Genomic DNA, 14,572 nt, shown 5'->3' on the forward strand with positions numbered 1-14,572 from the left:
GTTCTTCTGTCGAAGGGATTTTTTTCTCTTGATTTTGTGATATCTTTACTTTCTGCACAACCATGGTTTCAAATGGCAAATGCTAAATGTCAAGAAATAAAATGATTTTGAACTTTTACATTATTGTAGACATGGATTTTCCCACCGAGTCTGCATTGTTTTAAATCCCTGCTTAATATTTGCAGAAATCTAACTTTTTGTAAACTAAGTACAGTAGAGTGACAACTATTGACGACATTTTTATTTCTGAAGTGTGTGTGTATGTGTGTTGGGGGTGGGGGGGCTCACAACTGGTTTGAGTTTGGGGTGACGTGGGGTGTAGCGAGAGGGCCCTTGGGGTTGGGGGACCAAACACACGCACGCGCACACAGGCACAGACTCAAATGTTATTGTAAATGAAACCTTTGATATTAAATTCCGTCTAGCTGACGTGACCCAGGCAGAACAAACGCCCAAAAATGTTTACAACTGACAGTGGCAGACGAAAACGGACTCTGGCCAGCGAACGAGAATACCGGTGTACAAGGATGGAGTGACAGCGGGGACGACCAATCACACGTTAGCCAAAAAACGGCCGAGCCAATTGATGAGCTTTATGGGCGGCCCAAACGGAAAGAGAAGTCAGTTTGATTGGCCGTTTCCGTTTGGTCCTTCTGCCTATTAATACAGCGTTAACTTTTGGACAAAAAAATGCAGAGGACATCAACTAAATATTATTAAATGCAGACTTGCAGTAAGTGTTGCATGGGGAAAAACATATTGAACATAACTCTATTCTTGTCTTGAGGTGAGTCACCTTCCTTGGATTACTAATTCTGGCATACTGTATTCCTGTCAAGGCCTGAAACTAACAATTACTTTTTCATCTAGGTCCGGGGTGTCGAAAGTGCGGCCCTGTGGCCATTTCCAGCCGTAGCTTGATTTTTATTGTCCTTCTGCATATTGTAAAAATACAATTAATTCATTATTGACACACATACTAGTACTGGTACATATAACACTACTTTGCTTTGTCACCTACTAGTATAACACAAAGATGCTGGTGTTTTTGTTTAGCATATATTGACCGATGTTGAATTAATTTTGTGTTTCTAATGTACAAAATGTGTCAAAGTGGCCCCTGTACCCTTCAAGTTTGTGTACATGGCTCTCAGTGGAAAAAGGACGCCTCTGATGTAGGTGATGCATGTTTGATTGGCAAGAAATGGTAAATTAAAAGTTTGGTACAACTAAATAATTTGGGTGTATTGCAAAGATATAAAATAACTTTTGGGAGTCATATGTGTACAGTTTGTTCTCATATACTGTACATTAGCAGGGTAAGTACACTAGAGGTAGATCGACAAGAGGATGTGTGTGGAAAATACCATCGCATTGACAACGTACATGCGCCACTTCATATTTAAGTACTTGACGCAGGTAGGAGAGGTAAAAAAGTGTTTTTCAAGTGAAATGAAACTAATTCAATGGGGGGTAATTTCCCCAGGCTGTATTTCATTCCAGGAAGCTGATTCAAGATCTTTACATCTGGGTTTCTGTTGATCTCTGAAAATCCCTTTGTGATTTGTTGGTGGTATTTAAAAGTGAAAAAATATGACCACAAGGTGTATTTATTTGTTTTATTACAAAGGATGCATTACAATATACTTTTAATGATAAATTATGCTGTAGTCCACTTGTTTTTTTTCCTTTGGTCAACAGATTGTGATTCATACGTTAAAAAGCTACAATGTTGTTTCAAGATCAAATAAGATTTTTGTGGTGTTTTAAAATGTCACTGAAGGCTTTTTACTCATTGCATTAACTTGGCCTGGTTATCGCAACCTAGCATCTTAGACAGTTGAGCCCAAAATGATTCATACTGGCCAAATTTGGAGTGCAAGTAAAAAAAATTTTTTCCAACCAGTTGAATGTTTTATCTTTTAGTTGAAAATTATACCAAAAAGTGGCAAACGAGTGTAATAAGTTGTGTTAAGAGAAGTCTATGAAAAATATTTTCCTTTAATCAATGTTAAATTTATGGGCCGCACGGTGGTCTAGTGGTTAGCATGTTGCCCAACACAGCAACAGCCTGGAGATCGGGACGACCTGTGTTCGATTCTTCCCTGGGCATTTCTTTGTGGAGTTTGCATGTTCTCCCCGTGTGCACGTGGGCTTCCTCCCGCAGTCCCAAAAACATGCATGTGAGGTTAATTGGCGTCCACAGGTATGACTGTGAGTGTGAATGGTTGTTTGTCTATATGTGCCCTGCGATTGGCTGGCGACCAGTCCAGGGTGTACCCCGCCTGTTGCTCGAAGTCAGCTGGGATAGGCTCCAGCATGCCCCCGCGACCCTAATGAGGATTAAGCGGTATAGAAAATGGATGTTAAATTTATATTTTGACAACTGTTCATGTCCTTGTTCTGACTGGACAGTTGCTACATTTGCAACTATTTTAAAGGATCCTGATAACTTCTAGCATAATTTAAAGCATTGTAATTAAATATTACAGTCTAAAACGTATATGCCTGTTCCGAGAAAGTGTTTTAATGAGTGTGTATATGAAACATTCGGAAAAAAAATATGAGATGTAACGAAAATAATTCACTTTAACTCAAAATTAAGATGAACAACTGCGGGCATAACTGTGTTAACACTACACACCAGCCAGATTCCAGAACAATGAGTGAAAATAATTGTGCCGATTTAAACGTTTTCTTCTTCTATGCTCATCTCAGAAAAGATGACTGGAATGAAGAAACGAAGGAGTCAGACTACACATTCATATCAAGGTAATTAGATATTCAGTCACCACCTCACACCAAAACACTCAAGCACCCAGAGGAGAGCATACAGTGTGATGTTTGAAAATTTCACTTCAACGACAGCATAAAACTGTTTGAAATGCATACATGATCTAAGGTCACATAAAAAGGGACATTTGGTCATCTGAAAAACAAAGGCAACAATAAACAAAAGATACAGGATTAAGTTCAACTAGTACCACCATCTTTGTTTTTTTTTCTTCTGGATCACTCAGGAGCTGCTGTTGTTACTACTAAAAGTAACAATAATACCTCACCGTTTAGTCACTTTTAAAGGAATGTGGACCGTAAGTGCCGTTTACACTCACAAATGTTTCAAGATTCAACTTAAGGTGTAATCACATTTACAGGTGAAGTGTTGGAGAGGGCTTTTACTGCTTTAAAACACCAACACGATGATGAAGCTGGCTTGAAATGACGATCAATTTGAAATATCCTGGCCTAAGTTTGCTGTCCATTCATTGCTCCGTGATGCGGCTCACTAGAACGGGATCTAGAGAAGTGAGCAGGCTTATACGAGCTCAACATAGTTGGCTGGGAACATTCCAAAATGGCCATCGGGACCGTAACCTCGCCACCATCCCTCATCTATCATCTCGATCCCTGTGATGATCTCATCAGGATCGAAGGAAATCTCTGTGTCGTCGGCTGGGGAATAAATGATAGTTTTCAGTGTTGTTTTCGTTCTTTACGGAATAAATGAAAAATACAGCCTACCAGCCTGGTAGTCATATAAGGCCCGAGCACAGATGCCTCTATCGGATGTCTCGTCTGCAGTCACCTCATAGTTGTTCTCGTCAACCTGCAGGACAATTAGAATTAAAATTCAGAAGTCATTGCATCTTTGAAAGACATTTTGTGCTGCAAGGAATTGAGCAAACACCTGGGCAGGCTCTTCATAAAAAGGCTCCTGGACACAGGGGCTTTCATGTGGCGCCTCCTCAGCTGAAAAGGAAAAAATATATATTCTGTGTCTACCACAAGATGGCAGCAGATCGTAACAACTGCCAGAGAGTCTGATGAGAAGAAGTGCTAATGGCAAATCCTGTTTATCTGAAGCCAATGAGAGGGCTGGTCAAGAGTTAAGACTACAGCTGGTGTCCCACCTTTTAAGTGCTCCTCAGGGGCCACCTCCTGCGCTTCATACTCACACCTGGACTGTCCATACTCCACATCTGGCTCTTATCACCCGAAAACACAAGCACAGACATGCATGTACACACAGGAACGCTCACAAGCCCACACAGGATGAAAAACACCACCAGTAGGAGACATGAGGGCATTGATGGCTAATAAAATGTCAAGATTGACTGAAAAGCACAAAGGAAAGTTGATTGTTGGTAAGTGATGACATGAATGGGGACAGCATTAAAAAGCAACTTAAAAAAACATGGAACTTAAGTATGATGAGCCAGTCACCTGATAGGTTGGTGTTTGTGTGTGTGTGTGTGTTAAGCTCACACCTGCAGCATGGACAGGGGAGGCGGAGCCTGCCGGCACTGGGGAAGCTTGACGTTGAGGTGAGCTGGCTTGCTCAGGTTTGTACGTTTGCTTAGAGAGAAAAGTGCTTTGCAGACGCCCTGGGTAGGGACGCACATGAAGTCCCAAACATGCACAAATGGAGTAGAGAAAAGAAAAGAAGACAAGATGGAGACAGACAGTTTAAGTATGATCATGGACAGGTCGAGCTCTACAGAAGACTGCAGGTTGGAGCCACCGCCGCCGGAAAGCGGAAATGAAGGAGCAGCTGACATTAAAAGCAATGGCGGAGTAAGTGGGGATGATACCTGGCTGGGGGCTCGCAGGGGCACCATAGGAGTCACTGGGAGTAATTCCCCTCTCTCTCTGCTTGAACATCTCTCTGGGGTTTATAGCTCTCTGAGAGATGAGAGAGGCTGCCTCCTACATGGAAACATCACCTGATCAGTTACCCAGTGTTCAGAAAATAACAATAAAACAATACATTCGCATTGGAACCTCTGAGGTCAAACTGGTTGAACCATACGAGATTTTTCAATGTTCTAGATCATAAAGCAAGACCTCAGCATGTCTAACGATTAACCTTGTTTGTGGTTTTTCTTTTCTTTTACTTAAGATACTTATTCCAAGATAACAAGATAAAGAGTAAAGACGCAAAAAAAATAGATACAGTGAAAGTGGAAAAAAAGATTATAAAGTGGTATACACATCCTACGGTATGCCCTGGCTGCTCAGTACAATATAACAGAGTTGATGTTGAATAATAATTACTGATACAATCAATACATTTTTTTGTGTAAAGTATTTATGTGACACAATTCACCTTCCAAGCAGTTACTTGTCTTCAAAGTTGAGTTTTAATTTCTAAAGCCAATACTGATATAGGCGTGCGAGTGAGACCTCAAACTCAGCAGTGGTTATGCGAGGGGGTAGTTAGGTGTCTTCCTTTAATACTTGTCATCCAATATCACACCTCAGGAAGTAGTCACATGCAGCACTACGTAGCAAAATAATGAGAAGTGAAAAAAATCAGTTTAGAATTTTACTGATTGTGTTTGTCCAGAGTTTCATACATTTCACTTTGTTCTTATATGGATGTTTGTGAAATGTGAACGATTCCAAATTCTATCATTGCTGTTGATAGCAGGTCATTCTATAATTAGGGTTGTCAAATTATACAAATTTTAATCAAACTAATCAGTTTTCAAATTACTCATGATTAATCACCATTTGCCACTGTGTGAGGAACATGCCCATTTTTGCTGTATTTTATGAACAAAAAGTTAAATGACAGGACACAAATATACATATTTGTATGTATTAACAGCTCCAAATGAACACAGTATTTAAATCAAGCTAAAAGATATCACTCATCAGAAAATGTATTTGCCTGACGTTAATCTCTTTAATTTGCGATTGTCTGGTGACCAATCCAGGATGTACCCCGCCTCTCGCCCGAAGTCAGCTGGGATAGGCTCCAGCATACCCCGCGAGGCTAATTAGGATAAGCGGCATAGAAAATGGATGGATGGATGGATGGATAATCTTTTTAATAGTAGCAGAACATTTGAATCAAATTTTTAACCGGTATTAAAGACACCATGTCATGTAAGTTGAATTCACATGTTTTGAGGGTAATTTGCTTAATACATAGCCTGTACAGCCACTAAAGCTTTTATGGGGGAAGTCCCAAGGAACAGATTACTTTTTCTTATGGAGAAAGAAGCGCAAAGTCTCTCTTGCCAAGCAGAGACAATGGATGAGGTGGGAAAGCGTGGAGAAGAGAAAGCCACAACTGGAGGCAGCTCTGGGAAATGGAAGCAAGAAACATCAGCTTCATCAACAGCCTAACCACCCAGCTACCAAACCAGAAACTGGACAGCGAGCCATGGCCCAGGATTTGAAGATGCTAGTTGATTTTGGCAAACAACCAATCTTTCCCCCAGAGATTGCAACCACCACCCTCAGGCCAGACTTGGTGCTATGGTCCCCTTCACTAAAGGTAGTCTACATCATAGAGCTCACGTCCCATGGGAGGATTTCACCAAAGAGGCCTACGAACGAAAGAAACTGTGCTACACAGATCTGGCAGCAGATGCACAATAACGAGGATGGAAGGCCAAGGTCTATCCAGCTGAAGTAGGATGCAGAAGTTTTGTGGCTTTTTCTACCATCAGGCTTATGAAAGACCTTGGCATTCATGGACAGACAATAAGATCAGTCTCTGCCGCGACCGAAAGAAGCAGCCAGTGGCTATGGATCAAGCGCTAGAACACTTGCTGGGCTCAAAGCAGAGGGCACACACCTGGGACGCCAGGTGTTGATGAGCCATCTGGAGGTGTCATGGGCCTACCATCGAAATGCCAACGAAGGAGGGTGCCCACCTAATGACCCTAAAGAAGTTTTAAACCCAACCCCTTCCTTCCTGCCCTTACTCAAGGGTGTGCTGTGGTAATAAGGGGGGAGGCTGAGCGATGACTTGGTGGCTTCCAATGTTAATGGCATGACAACGAGATCCCACCTGAGATGTTTTCCACACAGCACAGTGAAGGAGTGCTTTTTCCTTCAATTGAACAATGGAGCTTCAGGTTGTGCAGGGGCGTCAAATGGCCCATGGATATGTGAAGATGTTGCAGGGGGCATCCCCATCAAACTGAAGGCTCTTGGTTTGTGTGGTAATGACTTGGTTTTTCAACAGGACAACACTACATTTCTTCTTTTTGCATTATGAAGCTCTATTTAGAGCCTCCTTAAGATAGAACAGTGACCAATGTAAATTCTTGCAATTTTTCCAATTTACATCTTTCTACATAAGAAATAATGGAAAAGAAATCTGTTCCTTAGGATGGACTTTTCCCATAAAAGCTTTAGTTACTGTACAGGCAATGTATTAAGCAAATTGAGCATCTTAAAAGTCAGTGTAAACTTATGTTTACTATAGATGCTGCTGTTATACCGATATAATCCATCACTTCATTACAGGTACAGATATTGGCAACAGCGCTTTCCTCAAACTAATATTGTAAACTAATGTCGTAAAATCAGGAGTGTATTTGTTCTCACAACAGGGAAGTAGAAACAAATGTCAGTGTGGGATGAGAAGAGCCCCCTTGAAAGATAAACATAGAATAGAGCACATTGAGGTGAGGGGGGACTCACGTTGGCTTTTTCCACAGATTCACCTCGAATGACTGCATCCTTCTGGGCTGCCTGATTCTCCTCTTGCTCCTCCTGATGGTGGTCACATTCATGTTGACTTTTCATGCAAATCTGTGCACTACTACTAGCTAGATGAACCCACCCTGTGTATATGCCCCACTCCTTAACATAATACAGCTTTGTGTAAAAAAAAAAAAAAAGTTTTATGTTGGTTTTTCTTCAGCTAATAGGTTAACCTAGCCTGTTAAAATGTGACTGTAAGGTTAGCACTGTCGCTTACTGTGATGCTAACACATATTTAATACACTACACTGCGTCCACATTTATGAGGCTATTTGCATGATTGATTATTAGTTTTATTATTTAACCTCAAACTTGAATATTGAAAGTGAGGTTTTGGCTTTTGTTGAGAATACCTCTGTGTGCACAACTATTAGGCAACTATTGGTGTGCAGAATCATTAGGCAACTCTAAGAAAAACAAAAATATTCCCTTCCTACTTTTTTTTTTTTTTAAGTCAGAATGATAAACACAAACTTCACAAATACTCTAAAAACTAAATAAATCAGTGACCCATATAGCCACCCTTCTTTTCAATAACACGGAAAAGCCTTCCATCCATGGAGTCTGTCTGTCTTGATCATTTGACTATCAACTTTTTGTGCAGCAGCAACCAAAGCCCACACAATGTTCAGAGAAGTGTACCTTTTTTCTTCCACTGCAAATCTTACATTTAAGTGCCCACAAGTACTCCATAGAGTTTAGGCCAGGTGAGCAAAGAGGTCATGTAATTATTTTTTAAGACCTTTTTAAGACCTTTCCTAACTAGCCACTCAGTGGGGTACTTGGATGCATGAGAAGGAGCATTGTTCTGCTTTAAAATCATGATCTGCTTGAAAGATTTTCCTTTTTCCTGTACCACTGTATGAAAAAAGTGGCAGTAGGTTTGGGAGTTGAGTTTGAGTCCATCTTCAAACTGAAAAGGCTCAACAAGCTTATCTTTTAATAATCCAGGCCTTTACCAGTACCCCACCTCCACCTTGCTGGCGTCTGAGTTGGAGTGGATCGCTCTGCCCATTGCTGATGCAGCCATGAGCCATCCCTCTGGTCCATCAAGAGTCCCTCTCATCTCTTCTCATCAGTCCTTAAAACTTTTGAAAAATCTGTCTTCAGATAGTTCTTGGCCAAGTCATAGCCTTTCAACTTGTGTCTCTGAGCACTGAACACCATGTATCGTACTTCTGGACACTACCGTTAGATTACAGTTCTGGAATATGACAGCACTGGAGGATAATGGGTTCCTTGGAGCTTCACGTTTAATTTTTCTCAAATATTTGGCAGTTAATTTGCATGGTTTTCTCTCAACACGTTTCTTGTGACCATTTTGTGCACTTGCAACAAAACATTTAATGGTTCTGTGGTCATGGCCTAATATCTTGGCAATTTCAAGAGTGCTGCATCCCTATGAAAGATTCAGTTCTTGACTTTTCAGAGACTGTTAACTCTCTTTTCTGGCCCATTTTGCCAGAGGACAAGCAGCTGCCTAAAAATTGTGCACACCTAATAAAGGGTGTTGATCTCCCAAGGCCACATCCTCCCCCAGTACACACATGCACATCACCTGGTAGGCCTAAACCCAAGAGGCATTCAAGTTTATTCAGCTTGGGATTAGAAAATATGCATAAAAATGAGAATATGGTCAAAATACTGACTTGCCTAATAATTGTGCACACAGTGTATTGCGGGACCTTTCACGGCTTAAACATGTAAGAGGTTAACTCTTGTGGTTCTTCAGTTGATATTTTGGTTGTTTTTTCCACATTCAACAGCATATTTCGTCTAAAATAAGGGCAGACTGACACTCACCCTGCGTTGTTTCTCTTGCTCTCTGCTCGCAGCCTCCTGCTGCTGCTGGTACTTCCTGTCAACAATTTTAAATTTGACACATTTAGATTCTGAAAAAAAAAAAAAAAAAAAAAAAAAAAGAGTCTCTCTTTCAGTTGTCACCACTTACTTTTGTTGCTCAATTTGAACAGCTCTCTCCTTGTCCCGTTTGTCCCTCAGTGCTGTCTCTTTGACCTCCCTGTCTTTCCTCTCTTTCTCCAGGTGCTGGCGCTCCTCCTCTGCCTTGCGCCTCTCCTCCAGGCGACGTCTCTCTTCCTCTTTCTGGAAGCCAAAAGAAAAAACAAGAATATTTTTTTCATATTCTGGGAATTACATTCTTGTCAAAGGACACAGCAATGCAATCTAAAAATAGTATTCCAACATGTCTAAAAGTGTGTCTTTGAATTACAATGGGTTGTTGGTGAAAACTTGAGGAGCAACAGTACCTCTGCTTGTGCCCAGAATGTGTCCTTGTTGGTCTTCCTGATTTCTGACATAGCGTTGGTCTTCTGGTACACAGACCCCTACAGCAAGCACAACTAACATGAGTGCAAAGGGAAAAACACATACTGGATGTGGAAGCTACTCTTATCACATACTTGTTGCCTTGACGATCGATTGAACTAAACAGGTACACATTTAGTGAATAACGTTTAATCCTTATTCCAAAGGAGACCATTCAACAAAAGCTACATTTTAAATGCCTCATTTAAGCAATTAAGTGGAAAGAACTGAAAAGTGAACTGAAAGGTGGAACAAAGCTGAAAGTACACATAAAAATGCCCAAGCCTGTAGCAAAAGTAATTCCATCCTCCAGATTGTTTAAGAAATATGAGCCTGTCATCATGTTCATGGCTGAGCTGTTAAGCCAGTCTAACATCCACTCTGTGTCCCAAAGGTATTCAGAGGTAACGACTTCATTACTGTTTTGGGGACCCTCACTCCAATCATTCAATTTTCACCAGTCTGTATTGTCAACATTATTTCTTACTTTAAAATCCAACCAAACTTTGGATTCTTCCTTTTAATTTCCACTGCAGCCCGTTTAGCCAGCAAACTGTAACCACTAGGGATGCACAATATATATTTTTTCAAGCAGATACCGATAACTTCCTGCTTTTCCAGACCTATACAGATACCAAGATGTACAGTATATATATTCATTTATTTCAATTTAGACTTAATGTAATTTCCCGTGTATGTGGATAAGCAGCTACTACTTACCAGTGACACTACTACTTGTTAATTCCAAGAGGAGAAATCAATTTCGACATTTTTATTTCTTCCTTTTCATTAAAACTGCATAAACACCTTCCTTCTTTTCTCACGGCAAGTGAACAAAATTTTAATGACAAAATGTAAGCAAATGAAATATTGTAAGTGTAAAAAGATTTGGTGCGAATTAATTGTGAAAATGTAACCACGTGATGATCCTTCATGTCTGAAACAAAACCATATTTTCACCACAAATTAACACAGAATTTGTAAAAACTGTTGGCGACCGTTACAGTGCCTGATGTAAAATTAATGTGTTTCAAATTCCTCCATTTAAGTGCAAAGACGCTGGACTAGCTAGCATTGTGGAAGAGGTTAGTAGGGATTGAGGCATACCACGGGACCCTGAGGGCCGCTGTCCTGGAAGCGACTGGAGGCTTCTTTGTGGAAACTGTAGTTGGCTCCTGAGGCTTTGGCGACCTTCTGCATGATCACCTCCGGTTCTACATCCTCTTCGGCACGGGCATTTACTGTGACGTGGGCCCCCTGAAATGTAGTGAGATATAAGCTATGTTTAATGTTGTACAAATAATTTGACAAAAGGTGTGGTTTCCATCCGAGCACATGTTTTGACACATACGTCACAATAATCAATAAATCGAATTAAAAAAAATGAAAGTTGATCATTTTGCCGCCTCACGGTGCATGTGTACCGGCTTGTCTTCCCCGTCTCTCTGGTCCACACAGGCTGCATGACAAGAAGGTTCACTCTGCATGTGTCTGTGCGCATTGGATCTATAGTGCAATGAACAGAGAGAGTGAGCCCTCCTGTCATTCAGCCTCTTTGTCCCCCAGTACGTGATGGCGGGGCTACTAGTGAGTGGATAGACAGACAGATTGCTAGCAGTTAGCAAGCAAACACTTGAATGAAGGCACAAAAGCCATGGTGTCTAAGCCGAATGCCACAGCTCCAGTATGGCGGGTCAGCAGAGCCTTCATCCCAACAGTCAACGCTTAGTGAGGCGTTTGATTCGCAAAGCAAATATAAAACGAAACAGCAGCAAATGGTGTGCGCTCACAGACAGTGTTGCTCACTATATCACTAAGAAATGCAACCTACAATGTTAAATACTCCTGACAAATTAAAGTTTATTGCTTTTGATATGATATCCTCATTATTTTGCCATATAATTAATGGAAAAAAAGTCTCAAAAAATGTTGTCCATAATATTATCGACAATAATTTGTTGGACAATTATTATCCAGCAAAATCGTTATCGTGACAGGCCCAGCCTTCAGCAGTGACGAATGGGGCCCTCAAAAGCTTAAAGCAAAACTTTTCTTTTTTGGGAATTTTGCCAATCATCCACAATCCTTATGAGAGACATGAGCACATATGTCCCTCTCTTTTCTGTGCATTCTAAAAGTTATAAAAACAGAAAAAAAGAGACTGCTCAATACTGCATGTCATGGGACACACCCATGCCGCCTAGAAAGACTGCTATTAAAACACCTCCAAAAGCGTTGTTGTCACTTTTGGGAGTTTTTTTCCCAGAAGGCTTTACTGTATAGTTGGAATAAGTGTTTCCTATTACGTGCAATCTTAGCTTCTTCTTATTAGCTGTTTTTATATAGTTAGAATGCACAGAAAAGAGAAAGACATGTGTGCTCATGTCTCCAATAAGGATTGTGGATGATGGGCAAAATTCCTTGATAAATGCAGTTTTCCTTTAACGATGTGCAATTCAGCATGTTTTAAACACAAACAGATGGTAGAGAAGAACCCAAATGCACAGTATATTTAAATGAGTGCTGTATTTATTACCTTAAGAAAGTTGGCCATGGAGCTCACATGATTTGCGCAAAGTCCTTTCCTTGCATCATTCACTCCTTCCCCAGTCTGAGACACAGAAAAATGGTTGGTAAAGTTTATGGACAGGAGAGAACAAATGCACAGTGGTGGATTGCGGCACTGACCCAGTTGATGAGGACATATTTTGGCAGACCAGAGTTTGGATCCTGGACCCGACAGAATGCGTACATTACTTTTCCACTATTAAGCTCTTCCACCAGCTCCTCCAGTCCTCCATCTGATACACAAACATTGTGGGAATAGTCAAATGGCTGCTGTGGTTGGTTGTGTAACAGGGAACATTTTTCCCTTTGCAAATGAGTTGAGACAGCAGAGGCAAGCGAAGCGGTTCCTTTGTGCTGATCTTCCAGCTATTGTGTGATGACATAATAGAAATGTGATGACAACATAAACAACTCACCTCCTTTATCTGCCAGGCGGATGTCATTACTGTTTCCCTCATAGGTGAACAAGGCCCTGAGGAGACGATCCAATAAAGGATGTTCCAATTAGCTGTGTTTAAGCCTCCAAAATCATATTGTAGCTAAGCTGTCAAGCTTGTTGCATGTTTTTGCTGCCATTTACATGAGTCAAAAACTGCCACCATACAAGAAAGTAATCATGACGGTGGGGATACCATAATGAACAAGCACATAACTGACGAAGACTGTGTGCAGTGGGGGTCTTTTCAATAGCGTCCCGCAGTGCAGATGCGGCCACACAGACTTCCATCCATCCATCCATCCATTTTCTATACCGCTTCTCCTCATTAGGGTCGCAGGGGCATGCTGGAGCCTATCCCAGCTGACTTCGGGCGACAGGCTGGGTACACCCTGGACTGGTGGCCAGCCAATCGCAGGGCACATGTAGACAAACAACCATTCACACTCACATTCATACCTATTTAGAGTCGCCAATTAACCTAACATGCATGTTTTTGGATGTGGGAGGAAACCGGAATACCCGGAGAAAACCCACGCCACACAGATTTATACCGCATAATTAAATAGTTGGGACAGTTCTCATGTTGCCCGTGCGTTGGTGATGTGTTGACAGGAGTGACACGTTTCTGCAGTTAATTTCCAGTCAGAAATAAGCCTGTCATTCAGCTATCTGCAGAAAAGGACCTCTCAATCCAAATAAAAATCTAGCATATTCACATTCAATGTGCTATTTGCTAGAGCATGACCTGCTAATAATAGTGGCACACTTGACAAAGGCTACAGCTGTGCCACAACAATTAAAACCTAATACACTTGCCCTTGCATGCCTTGAAGTTAGGACCAACCAAGAAATAAATTAAGACCAACCAAGGACCTGCAGATGAAGTTAAATAGCTTAAATCTGATTCCAGGTTATCTTGTTGACAATTATGTGATAATGAATGTGGAGGACAATGACAATGAAGTAAACTAAAGTAAGTAAAGTAATTTGATTTAACGTCCGACAAATTAGTCACCATTTCCACATCCTTGTATACCAGGAAGTGGGTAGATGGCTGTGGAAACATCAAACTTCAGATCAAAGACACTAGACTTTAACTGCACTCCTCGGCATACTACGGAAAGTGATGCCGAGTTGACAGTCCTGTTCATTTGTAGTGTCCTTGCTTCAGACGATTTTTTTTTTTACAAGAACCATATAAAGAAACACTGACCCCGTCTACCTTTAAATATTATTAAGTGAAGCATTTTACTAGGGCTTTGATTAACTCAGCCTATCCATCGTATGAGTGTGTGCGAATATGATGGCAAACAAGTATTTGACTGTATATAGGAAAGAACAAAAGTACACCATGGTTTACAAAGCAACATAACCCAAATGATTAAGAGGGTAAATATTTGATCAACACTACCGACAACTTCGTTACTTGACTGACGTGCTCTGAGCTAGCCAACATTTATGCGGATGCTGTGTCTCCTTGTTACGCTTTACAGATTAGCTGCTCCTTACTTACCAGTTGGTGTCTGATTTTTCATTTACGACTTCCTTATACGCAGCTGTTAAAGCGGTGCCATTTTTGCTGAGGTTAACTGCCATGGCTATGTGGAGTTCAGCTAGCCAGTTAGCTATCCTATCCCGGATGCGCCCTTCCTAGTGGGTGGAGTGGCAATGACGTTTCCTTTCAGCTGGAGAGGACGCTAGCTCTGCTAATGTGCTACTTCCATGGCGGCGTCA

General features: G+C 41.2%; 1 protein-coding gene across 7 annotated transcripts; it reads right to left on the reverse strand.

The window, feature by feature from the left end:
• Positions 1-1,606: 1,606 nt before the first annotated feature.
• Positions 1,607-14,520, reverse strand: dbnlb (drebrin-like b). Of its 7 annotated transcripts, XM_054774502.1 has the most exons (15): positions 14,352-14,518; positions 12,816-12,871; positions 12,520-12,632; positions 12,368-12,442; positions 10,939-11,088; positions 9,774-9,851; positions 9,458-9,609; positions 9,310-9,364; positions 7,444-7,515; positions 4,593-4,707; positions 4,269-4,385; positions 3,912-3,986; positions 3,689-3,750; positions 3,523-3,607; positions 1,608-3,453 (listed from the first exon to the last, which is right to left on the reverse strand). In XM_054774502.1, exons 1-15 carry the CDS (start codon positions 14,432-14,434, stop codon positions 3,317-3,319), a joined length of 1,425 nt encoding a protein of 474 aa, XP_054630477.1. In that variant the 5' UTR covers positions 14,435-14,518; the 3' UTR covers positions 1,608-3,316. The 7 variants fall into 7 exon arrangements, with proteins under 7 accessions (XP_054630478.1, XP_054630483.1, XP_054630485.1 ...); XM_054774503.1 differs by lacking the exon at positions 7,444-7,515 and having other exon boundaries at positions 1,607-3,453; positions 14,352-14,520; XM_054774505.1 differs by lacking the exon at positions 4,269-4,385.
• Between the last annotated feature and the right edge of the window lie 52 nt (positions 14,521-14,572).

The sequence above is a fragment of the Dunckerocampus dactyliophorus genome, chromosome 4, assembly GCF_027744805.1.
Source record: "Dunckerocampus dactyliophorus isolate RoL2022-P2 chromosome 4, RoL_Ddac_1.1, whole genome shotgun sequence".
Lineage (NCBI taxonomy): Eukaryota > Metazoa > Chordata > Actinopteri > Syngnathiformes > Syngnathidae > Dunckerocampus > Dunckerocampus dactyliophorus.